This window comes from Anomalospiza imberbis, chromosome 1 (genome assembly GCF_031753505.1).
Source record: "Anomalospiza imberbis isolate Cuckoo-Finch-1a 21T00152 chromosome 1, ASM3175350v1, whole genome shotgun sequence".
Taxonomy (NCBI): domain Eukaryota; kingdom Metazoa; phylum Chordata; class Aves; order Passeriformes; family Viduidae; genus Anomalospiza; species Anomalospiza imberbis.
In genome coordinates, this window is record NC_089681.1 from 88,444,625 (window position 1) to 88,456,456 (window position 11,832).

Consider the following 11,832-nt stretch of genomic DNA (forward strand, 5'->3'; position numbering starts at 1 on the left):
GTGAGTAAACAAACCTGATAAAGCACATTTTCTACTAACTGTTATTTGCAAATAAGTGTTCTGTCATATGCTGCTGTATTCACAGAAGAAGTTGTATATGAAACTAGATCTGGTTTTCTACAAGTAACATTTTCTTGTTAGCATTTTCCTTTTCTCTGCTAAAGTCTTCTGTTGCAGTCCTTCCACTAATCTCTTGCATTTATTGATGTTAATCTTTATGTAGTTAAACTCTTACTTGCATAACTCTTTCCTAAGAGGCTGATTATCGATACATGTAACCTCTTACCATCTTTTCACATTTTTAGAAGACATAGTTAGTTCATGCTGTCTGTATTTTGAACTTGAGTGATGGAATGGAGCTGAAGAGCACACAGATATATTTCTTTTTTTCTAAAGCAAACTCAAGAGTCCAAGCATAGCTATGAGAATATATCACAGTCCTGTGGCATCAAGCCAGCATTTTGTGCCTGACATGGCTGAGGGTCATGTGTCTGCAAGAGAACAGGCATAAGACAGAGAGTTCCTTCTCCAGAATATTTCCTACTCTTAAGATTTTCTGGGCCAGAAGTAAGGTCTTTGCCTTTTAACTTCTATTAATGTTGACACTAACATGAGAATTGGGTCAATTAAAAAATTAAATCCAACTTAAGCACCACCGTACAAATTGCTTGTAGCACAAAGGGCTATGGATTTAATTCCTTTGGGGCCTCTGTGTGCAGGATCCTGAGCTTCCACAGCAGAAATGATCACCCACCTGAGCCACCCTGGCACCTCACAGGACACACCCTCAGCAGTACCAGGCACCTCTGTCACCTTCACACAGCCTGGGTGGGAAGGTAGGTCACCTGCCCATATTCCATCCACAGACCGTAACATTTTGCCTTGCTCCTGATATTCTGTTTGCTTGCTGCTCCTCCACAAGCAGATGCAGGGTAAAAGATGGAAACAGGAGGAACTGCTACAGCTTGCTGGGACAGGGGACAGCCAAGTGCCTCCAGTGCCACTGTGGTTCACTTCAGTGGGAAGTGGACACTCTTTCTCCTACAATATCATGGCAGAGATGGACACTGAAGTAAGGGAGAAGTTCCTGTTAACTCTCACCCAAAAGTTACATGGATTCTTTATTCCCAGGCTATTTAAGCCTTTCCCTTTTCCCACCTGATGTTTCCCTCGTTTTAAAGATGACTTTACTTCCAGGGAAATATTTTCCTGTTGCTTGCAGTTCTTTGTTGTGGAAAGTATAAGTAGGAGGAAGGTTTCACAACAGGTTTCATCCTCTGAAACCTGAATCTCTGCAAACCATCTTACTTGGGTTTTTTTGGCAATAACAATTTTAGCCCTGGGAGAAACTGTGAACTTTGCTCAGTAAAATTGGTTTTCTCATCTATTTCAGCTCTAAGCGGAGTTTGATTTTTGTATTTTAAATGGCATCTAGTCATTGCCACATGGTGCCAGGAAGTGCATGGTTTGGAAGTGCTTTCTGACAGAGGCTTTCCTCCATCAAGGGTCATATAGCTGCAACTTTCCTCCCTAGCTTAAATGCAATTTTGTATGTGGAGTGAATTTTGGAAAGAAAATTATAATTGGTGATATTGGACAGGATCCATTTGGGCCACATATTACAAACATGTAGGACTGAGGTTGCTGGATCACTGGCTGTCCTTACTCCTCTCCTCATCACTTTAATAAGTCCACAAATGTATTGTGAGACAGGCACTCATGTCCTGTGCTACATCTCACCAACTGGAAATGGAGAGAAATGAAGAAAGTTTGTTTGCAAGAAAATAGACTTCTGCCCAAGGACTCTCACAGCTGTAAGAAGAATTAAATACATTATAGAGCTGGATAGTGACAGATGAGAATAAGGTAATTTTCAAGATCTCAAATTATCATGGAATCCTAGAATGGTTTGGGTTGGAAGAGACCTTTAAGATCATTCATTCCAAGCCCCCTTCCACTAAACCAGGTTGTTCAAAGCCCCATCCAACCTGGCCTTCAACACATCCACAGCTTCCCTGGGTAATCTGTTACAGTGCCTTACCACCCACATAGTAAATAATTTCTTCCTATTCTAAACCCACCCTCTTTTCAGCATACAGCCATTCCCCTTGTTTTATCTCTACATGCCCTTGTAAAAAGTCCTTCTCCAGATTTCTTGCCCCCCTTGAGATATTGAAGGGCTGTTCTAAGGACTTCCTGAAACTTTATCTTCTTCAGGCTGAAGAACTGTCTCAGCCTGTCTTCACAGAAGATATGCTCCAGCCCTCTAAGCATTTTCATGGCCTCCTCTGTATTTGCTCCAACAGGTCCATGTCCTTCCTGTGCTAGGGATCCCAGAGCTGGATGTAGCACTCCAGGTGAGCAGAGCAGATTAGAGGGGCAGAATCACCTCCCTTGACCAGCTGCCCACACTGCTTTTGATGCAGCCCAGAATACGGCTGAATTTAGCGGCTGGAAGCATATGTTGCCAGCTCACATGAAGCTTCTTATCCACCAACACCCCCAGTCATAGAATCACAGAATCACAGAATATGCTGAGCTGGAAAAGACCCACCAGGATCATCGAGTCCAACTCCTGGCCCTACACAGGACACTCCAAGAATCACACTATGTGCCTGAAAGCATTGTCCAAATGCTTCTTGAACCCTGTCATGCTTGGTGCTGTGACCACTTCCCTGGGGAGCCTGTTCCAGTGTCCAACCACCCTCTGGATGTAAAAAACCCCCAGGACTGAGGAGTCCTTCTCCTCAGAGGTGCTCTCAATACATTCATCTCTCAGCACGTATCTGGGCTTGGGATTGCCATGACCCCTGTGCAGATCTTACGCTTAGCCCTTCTGAACTTCCTGAGGTTTGCATGGATCCACCTCCCAAGCCTTTCCAGGTCCCTTCTGCATGGCATAGTCGGCTCTTTGACTTGCATGTTATGTAAAAAAATTTGTGTCTTGTATAAAAAGGGGTACAGGCAGATGGGACAGCTCCTAAGAGGAAAGTAAGGTGCAAGAGGGGCAGTGAGGGAAGTAAGGGGACAAGTTATGCAACTTTCACTTAATTGAGAATAATGTCTCAAATCTGCAGAATGCAGCATGTTGCTCCCCTTGTTCCCTAGACAGAAAGGCACAGTTCTACAGTCTCCTTTTATTGTTTTGCTGATAAGCAGGCATTTCACATTTCTGACACTAAACAAAATGTCCTTTAGAAAAGTTGGTGCCATGGCCTTTTCCAGCTGGAATGTTACAACCACAGCCTGGCTGGTCAGCTGAGTTTCTGCTCCGTATCACAATGTCTCAGAGGTGGCTGCCCAAGGTGCTCCAGCTAGAAAGGGACAAAGCCTGCTGCAGGAGCAGCCAGCTTCAACTCCTGCTCCCACCCTTGTCCATATGGGCAGCAGTGCAAATATGGTGCAAACTTCCCAGCTCTTGGGGTGATCTGGCTTGGCGTGCACTGGGATGACTAATGGAGTACCTGACTTTGTGTTTCCATCCTGCAAACACTGACTGCTACCCCAAGTTTGGTCCTCTTCAGCAGATTTTATAAGGCCCCTATTGTGACTCCTATTGTTGGACTCCTCCTTTAAACAGCTTTAAAGTGAGCAAATTTTCCTTCTTTAATTCCCAAAGGGTACTTCTGTGTGGCAAAAGCTGATTCTGGTACCTCCCAGTGTCCAAGCAAGGGTCAGGATTACCCCTTCCTGGGGAAACCCACCTCCAGGCCTGGCAATCCCAGCGGCCTGAAATGACCCACCCAGGTCACCGGTAACAAACTGAACATAAGTTTGTTTTTGCATTACTCAAGCAATGGGAATAGCTCAATTCTGGTTAGTCTCAAGATCTGAAACTGGAGCTATCAAAAATCGCTGAATCAGAGGAAATGGATCTCTGACAACAATAATATTTATGAATTCTTATGAAAAATTGCTGAAGATGTTTTTGTTTAAAAAAGAAAAGTAGAAAAGAACACCATCTTCAGAAGTGCCTTCGATATGTTTGTGCCTTGTTACTCAGAGGAAACATACATGTTGTTTTTGCCAGCTAACAAAATACTTTCTAACAAGGTATTCTGACAAGGCTGAAAATATCCTACACCAGCGTGAGTAATTTTGGCTCCAAGTGCACATCTAAGAAAAAGGAATTGCAGGGAAAAAGTCTAAATAAGCACTGGCATGAAAGACAGTCTTTAAGTGACAGGCCTGGAAAGGCTATGCATATTTGTACTCAATAAAGAACGATTGCTATCTTTCAACCCACACAACTGCTTCATGTTTTTCCCTTTTTTTTTTTTTTTTTTTTTTTTTTTTTTTTTTTTTTTTTTTTTAATGCCGAGAAAGAAAAAAGAGTCAACAAGTTTCTTTCCTAACTTTTGGACACTGATAAAGTTCATTACTTCAGAGGGCTGTGATTACTTTTTGTACGTAGCTGTGTGACCCCTGCTGGCAGATTCTTATCATGACTGCAGCAATTCAAACACATACGTACGGATACATTGGCATTCCGGTAAGTCCTGCCCTACATACACAAGGAGACATAGTACACAAGACGATACAATCCCTGCTCTGGAAAAAAAACTCCCACGCTGGAAAGGTGTGGGGAAAAAATTGTATAACCCAGCTTTCTCCACTCACAGATGTTTTACAGGGCAGTTTTTAGAATACCTTTGATAAATAGATATGACCATCTCAGGATGGGGCCACTGGCGTTTATTCAGCATAATGGTCTAAATGTTCATTATTGCTTGGAAAGCCCCTACACTTCATCCTGTTAGAAGCAGGGAGGTTACACCGAGGAAAGGATTAGTCTCCACTTGCATTCCATTCTTGTACTCCTTCTCATACCATCTGCTAACATCCATTGTGGCAGAGAGGATACCAGCTAAATGGACCTTTATTCTGACTCAGCACGGCTGCAGACAGTCTGTCCGCTATGATACAGGGGCACAGTATAATTTGATACTTTAAAAAACTGGCCATTCACCTGCCAGATCACAATGCAACTTGCACTTAACAGTCCCGCTCTTTGTGATATCCAAGGTCATTTCTATTATTACAGCACAGTGCACGGAAATACCACAAATACCAAGAGAGTCTTATCTATTTATCATAGGTGAAACTGGCACGCTTCGCAGCACGACGGCTCCATGGCGGATCACAGGCATTTTGAGTTCACTTAATTAAGTTTATAGTCAGGGGCTGGCTCGCTCAGTTGGGACCTCAGTGGATTCCATGCATGTCTTTATCTGTGATGGCACTGCTGCAGCCATTCCTCAAGCGTCCAGCTTCCATTCTGACTCTGCTCCTTGACAGAAGGCTGAATACACAAACATGCCAGAAAAAAAACTTTGCCAGAATTAGCGGTGAGAGCCAAAGGCAAAGAGTAGGCACATATCTTCCCTCTTTCCCTCCCTACCTGGCTTTACACACCTGCTCACACCTAAAACACGCTGTGTTTAGCACCTTGCCTTACCATGGCAGAAAAGGGAGATTATACCCAAATGCTTCCCCGCTGCTGCCAAACTCCTGAGACCCCAGAGCCCACCTGACAGGGTCTGAGGGGAGCAGGGCAGGGTCCAGCGCAGTCAGGCATCCATCATCCCGCATAAGGGACCCCTGTGTCCCACTGCTGAGTTCCCCCCAAGGCAGTAGCAGGAGCAGCAGGTGGAGCCCAGAGCCTGGAGCCCTGAAGCCTTGAAGCGGTGAACCTTGAAGCCCCGCAGCCCTGAAGCCCTGAGTCTTGAATCCCCGAATCCCCGAATTCCTGAATCCCGGAGCCCAGAGCCGCCCTCAGGTGCGACGCGCGGGCAGGGCGCCCCCTGGCGGCCTCCGGCGCGCCCCTCCCCGCCCCCCGGGCGCCCCCGGCCCCCCCTCCCGCCGCCGCCGCCGCCCCCCGCTCTTGAAGTCTGCAGGCGATTTCCTTTCCAGCCCCGGCCTTATCTCGGCCCGCACGTTGCCGCGCGGTGACTAATAGGAGAATAACATTGTCTCGGGATAAAATAGAGCCGGGGCTGTTTACCCGCTCCATGGGGGTTCGCTATAAAAGGGCGCCGGGGACCGCCGCGCCAGCCAGACGCGCCGGGGCGCACCGAGCCGCGCCACGCAGGGCACCCTCCACGGCGCTCCGTCCCCACGCCGGGAGACACTGTCTCCGATTTTCCCTCGCCTTTTATTAATTTTTACCCTGTTTCCCCTCACTTCTTCCATCCGCCCTCCGCCGCCTGCTATGGATTATTGCCACATGATCGTCTCGCTGCTCTTCGTGCTCTGCCCGGGGCTGCTGCCGGCAGGTAGGTGCCGGTCCGCTGCCGCTCGCCTTCGCCCGGGGCCGGCCCCGGCCCCGGCCCCGCGGGGGCTGCGGGGCCGCAGCCGGGCTCCGGGGAGGGCTGCCCGAGGGATGCAGCGGGAGGGGATGCGCGGGTGCCTTGCCTTGCCTTGCCGCGGGTGCTGAGCTCTGCCGCTCCCTCCCGCAGCCCCCGGAGCCGAAGTGGACGCCGCGCCGCCCCCCGCCGCCGCCGCCGCTCACCGCCGCGCCCGGCGCTGCTCCTGCTCCTCGCTGATGGACGAGGAGTGCGTCTACTTCTGCCACCTCGACATCATCTGGATCAACACCCCCGAGTGAGTGGAGTGGAGGGGTTTCGGCAGTTCCTCAGTGCCGGGTTCCCCTTTGGTTGAGAAGAAAGGGAGGGAGGTGTGAAGGCGAAAATTAAGAACCACAACCCCCCTGCAGAGATGGGAAGGGGAGGGAGAAATAGTTGTTTGCGCTTTTTCTCCTACTGCTTTACCGTCCTGCTCCTACTTTTCTAACACATTTAGAAACGAGACTGCATCAGAAGAAAGCAAGCAGGATTTGGCCAGCCAGATCGGGCAGATAGCTCCTAATAGCCCTAGCACACCTGCCTACCTAAAATCTGGGCAGCAGTGTTTCCTTTGGGTGCTGCTGAGCAAAGGCTGCAGGATACTTTTCACTATGAATCAGAATCAGACAAAATGCCAAAGGCATGATTTTACCAGCCTGAATTTGAGCAGTTTTCCTTCTGACAAGTTTAGGAGGTTGGAAGGAATACTTTGACACCGGATGGCTCTAGCTGCCTTTCACTGCTCTCTGCTGCAAATTAATGCATCGCACGTGTTAATAGGATTATGCACAGTATCCATTTCTATACTGTCCTCACCAAAAAGTAGTGAGCCAGAGGCTCACCTAAGGCTACAGACACTTGACTAGTGATTTCTTCTGCTGCTGGGTTTCCCCTGAGAGAGAATCTGTTCTTCACTTTTACTGCTTGTTTCAATGTTGGCAGTAGCCAAAGTTCAAAGAGATGAGGCTTTATTGCTTTCTATTGCACAGGGAGGCATAACAGCCTTGTGAAATCACAATTAAAAGGTCATTATCCTTGTCAGTAGCCATGCTAAAAAATATGTTGCAGGATCATCAGAAGCATTTGCATGGAAACTGTGGCTAACGAGGCATTCCCAATCCCACAGCCTTTACTCGTGCAATCAATGCTGTTGATAAGAGTGCCCAAAATACCCCACAGTGTTTTGAAGGCACAGAATTATTTAAATGACTTTCATGTTGTCTCTTTGATCATAGGAAGACTGTTCCATATGGTCTTGGAGGCCCTTCTCGACCCAGAAGATCACTGAAGGACATGGTGCCAGAGATGCTGGCTGAACCAAGCAGCAGATGCCGATGTGCCAACCAGAAGGACAAGAAATGTCTGAACTTCTGCCAGGCAGGCAAAGATCTCTGGTGCGTCTCTTGTTGCTACTCTTTAAAAGGCAGTGCATGTGAAAGGGATGGATTGTGGTGTGCACTTAGTCATTTTGGCACTTGCTGAGTGAATACTCTCCCCAAAGCCTTGCCTCCTACCTGAGTGCTCACACTTCTATGATACATACTATGGCTTGGCCCAGAAAGATTGCTTATTACATGCCTTGAGAAGTGGTTGATGAGATGCCTAACCTTGTGGACTGCAGACTTGGCGCTTTTTTTAACAGCAGCATCTTTTCCCTTTTAACAGGGCTCAATCCACAGAGGAGAAAACCTCACAGCACCGCATCAAAGCCGGCAATTGCATTGGACCCAAATGCATGAACCGACAGCTTGTCGACAGCAAGAAAATGAAGCGGTGAGTTTCTTCTCATCCTGTTGTAGTTCCCTAGAGCAGCAATAGAGAGCACAGTTCACCTGCCTTCGATCATCCTGGGCTTAGCTGGTGGTTTCAGCTTGAGAGTTATGGAGGAATCAGTGAGGGTATTTTGAGGGCTTTTCTTCATGCTCTGGGTTTTTAGCTTGTGAGGACATGGCTGCTGAACTCAACCCACTGTCTCTCCTCTGCTTGCATTCAGTGCTCAGCCATATTCCCATGGAAAAGTACGGAATACAGAAGTTTGCCTTTACTATAGAAGGCTCTTTAGTGCTCCTTTCACAAGCAGAACAGGACTTATGGGAGCAGGCAACCTGATGATATTGAATGAGACTTAGGCCCTGGAGGTCTTAAATAATTTTTTGAAAGTGGGGCTTGCTTACTTGCTTACTTGAAAAATGCACCTATTCATTGGAAGTAGGATCAGGTTTGCCTAAAAGAAACAGCACAGACGAAACATAAAAAACCACTGGAGACCTCCTGACTGGCTACTTAAGGAAGTCTAGGGCATCTATATTTGAGTGAATATTTTAATTTAATGTTTGCATTGAAATTATGAATACAACATTTCAAGTATCTTAAGTTATCCTAATTCTGAGGTATAGCAAACAGCAGTTTATTAGGATCCCACAGTAGAAATCTAGGCTGAGGTTTATTTAAGCAAAAACTAATCTCTTTCACACTGGGGATGCATCTTCATTATCACAACACTAAATGTACATTTCTTGATTTTGCAGGCTGGAAGCCATTGGTAACAGTATCAAAGCTTCCTTCAGTATCGCAAAGCTGAAGGCTGAGCTCCAGAAAGGGCGAAAGCTCAAACATAACAGGGCGAACAAAAGGCAAAGCATCCGGGAAAGCCTGAAAGCATCCTAGTGGGAAGATCACCTGAATCTTTTTCCACAACGCTTGCTGACAAAGCATTGCAAAAACTCTGTCTTGACTCCAACATTCCATGATGGCGAAGGCCCCCTCTGTCCAAGTGTTTGCACAGTGGAGCAAAATGCTAAGGAAGTCCTGTGTTTGGAGATATAAAGACAAAGGATTTTATCATTTTGGAATTCAGGTGGATGGGTGGAAGGACTGAAGGGAAATCTGCAGTAGCATACATGAAAAGCCATCTGTCTGAAGAAACATTTGAATACTGCTTCTGGAATGTTACCCATTGATTGAGCAGCTTTCGGGGTCTACATCAAAAGCATCTCACAAAGAAGACCTCACAGATGTGCTTAGCAAGGACAGAAAACAAGATCTGAGTGTACAAACTTCAAAGAACTCTACCTTTTGATTAAAATGCAAAAATGAAAGCCACAGTTCTACTTTATTCAGGACTTACTGCATATATACATGTCTACCTCGCATACTGTTTGTTGCACTCCTGCTAGAGTATTTTTACACCTTGTTATTGCCTTTACTAATCAGCTGCAACCCTTTGCCTTTTTTCAGAAGTATAGTTTACTTGCACAACCAGAGTTATCTGAATGTGGGTTAGGCACTCTGGTTGTTTGCATAGTCATAGTCCTTTGGCTTTGGATACCAAAGGACCCTTCAACATAAAATAAAAGTTATCAAGGACATTACTAAGTTTCCCATGACAAGGATATTTGGTCAACTGAAGTTCTAATAATAGAGGTTGTTGTGTCTTACATGCTACCAAAAATGCACTGAAGTGGGGATGTACCAGAGGCTGTTGCAAGATTTATTCAGGGCCTTGTTTGGTGGAAATACATTGAGACAAAGGGTTGTTTTGAATTATGTCAAAAGGCTAATATTGGGTGAATGTTTATAGCAGTGAATTTGTTCACATTGTTGAATTTGCAGAAAAGTTGAATCTTATGTGCTTATTTTTGTGTCATGTATTTATATTCACACAAGTTCTTCATTATATTTACCATGTTGAATACACATTGAAGTAGGCCATATTGGTCTATGCATGTTTTATGTATTTCTGTATGAAATTGGGAAATGCTTTATGCCTATCAAGGTAAATATCGGTAGAAATAAATATTTTTAATTACTGTATTGGCTTGTTTTTCCTTAGTCTGTGGCTCTGTGATCATGGTGGTAGATTGCCCCACATACAAAGCTGACCCAGGTGAGGTGTGTGCACATGACTGCTCTTCTGTCAGATAAGCCAGATCACAGCAATCAAAGTTTGTGCCAGATGTGAGACAGCAGTTGACACTTGTTCTAGCTGCAAGGTTGCTCATCAGATCTTCATGGCAAACTCTAAATTGGACAAATGAATTTATCCTGGAGCACTCTTCTCACGTGTATGATGTAGATGTACTAGAGCATTAAAATAAGGGCATTAAGGATGTGGGTATAGACGAACTGGAGGGGAAGATGCACACACTGGAGAACTGGTGGGCTGTATTGAACTAGGCAATGTTATTTATTAGCGTGCTATGCTAAAAATTTCAGCCCATTCCATGCAAGGTGAAGATGGAAATCTCAGTGGAACCTCAATGGGGACCAAGCTCAGAAAAAATCTAGATCAATAGTTAATTTTTTTACATGTTTCAAAATATTGGCTTTAAATGGTTATACCTAGAAAGATGCTTAAAGCAAATAAATGGATTTAATCATCTTTCATCCTATAGGAAAAAAAAAAAAAAGCACAAGGGTTAATTCAAGGATGAAACTGAGTGGTTTGGGTTTTCTTAAAAACAGAACTTAACAAAGAAGTACAATACAAGGAGTGTGACCCAAACACAGAAGTAGTTACCATCAAAAATTTTGGAAATTGATCTGGATTTCTTGTCAATATTCATAATATTGACAGGCTCATATAATGTTTCCTTCACACTGCTCTACTATGTTTTAGAGCAATAATTTGGTGGGGAAATGACATTGCCAGCAATCCTGTACTGACAGGAGTGCCTGGACCAGGCAGTGGGAAGGAGCTGGGAGCCCCTGTGCTCTGCAGGGCAGGCTGCATCCCCCAGAGCTATCCTTTGATCTCTGCATCACCAACACTGACTGCTGGGGATGTGCCTGGATCAGTGACCTCTGTCAGGCATGAAGAGACCTCACTAATGCTCCCCAGTTTTCCATTTCTTGCCCTACCAGCGGTTGCCTTTGGCAGGGAAAATAAGCAAGTAGCTGAGATGCTGCCTCTCACTCAGCCAAAGTGGCAGGTGAGCAGCCGGTGTGGGATGTTCCCGATAGTGAAGGGGCTGCACATCAGCATCCCCATCCCAGTTGCTCCTGTTTTGTCTCCCAGGAAAGAATGCGAGGAGAGGATCAATTCTGTGAGTGGAGGATCATTGCAGCAGTGTCTGTGCTGTTATTAAGGCTGGTTATGTGGCTGGCCTAAACGATGCTGTCGGTGGGCTTTAGTAGCCCAAATTCCTGGCTATCTGCTTAAGAGATTCTTGAGAGACCATCCTAAAAATAAACCTGTTCCTTCTAAGTTTTACTGTGTTCATGCCTGGAGTCAAAAGCTGGCTTTCATTCTCCTTTCCTTCCCAGTTCACTGCATCTGCTGCTTGCTCATGCTGCAGCTTTGTGTAGTGATGGGCACTCACTGGCCTTTTGGCATTCCATGGGTTCAGCTTGGTCCCCAGGCTCGTGCAAAGAGCCTGAGCCTCAATGCAAAGAGCACAAGGGGGGTAAGATGCCCTGATGGCAGGGGCTTGCAGGCTTTGGGAAGAGTGGCAGGAGCTGTTTCATGCTGCCTAGCTGGCTTCAGGGA

General features: G+C 45.9%; 1 protein-coding gene and 1 long non-coding RNA gene across 2 annotated transcripts; one reads left to right on the top strand and one right to left on the bottom strand.

Annotated features, from left to right (window-relative positions):
* Window positions 1-3,032: 3,032 nt before the first annotated feature.
* LOC137481128 (uncharacterized) lies at window positions 3,033-5,680 on the bottom strand. The gene is made up of 2 exons (XR_011003339.1): window positions 5,402-5,680; window positions 3,033-5,302 (listed from the first exon to the last, which is right to left on the bottom strand). It is a non-coding gene; the product is annotated as an uncharacterized lncRNA (long non-coding RNA).
* A 246-nt stretch (window positions 5,681-5,926) lies between these two features.
* EDN1 (endothelin 1) lies at window positions 5,927-10,157 on the top strand. Its single transcript, XM_068199554.1, has 5 exons — window positions 5,927-6,275; window positions 6,459-6,603; window positions 7,580-7,738; window positions 8,010-8,117; window positions 8,873-10,157. Exons 1-5 carry the CDS (start codon window positions 6,212-6,214, stop codon window positions 9,009-9,011), a joined length of 615 nt encoding a protein of 204 aa, XP_068055655.1. The 5' UTR covers window positions 5,927-6,211; the 3' UTR covers window positions 9,012-10,157.
* The last annotated feature ends 1,675 nt before the right edge of the window (window positions 10,158-11,832 follow it).

What these genes read in the sequence shown, in the direction of transcription:
- EDN1 (XM_068199554.1), top strand. Translation starts at nt 6,212, where the DNA reads ATGGATTATTGCCACATGATCGTCTCGCTGCTCTTCGTGCTCTGCCCG. An exon ending in CCCGGGGCTGCTGCCGGCAG is followed by an intron (nt 6,276 to 6,458) that starts GTAGGTGCCGGT and finishes TCCCTCCCGCAG; the next exon opens with CCCCCGGAGCCGAAGTGGAC. An exon ending in CAGGCAGGCAAAGATCTCTG is followed by an intron (nt 7,739 to 8,009) that starts GTGCGTCTCTTG and finishes CCCTTTTAACAG; the next exon opens with GGCTCAATCCACAGAGGAGA.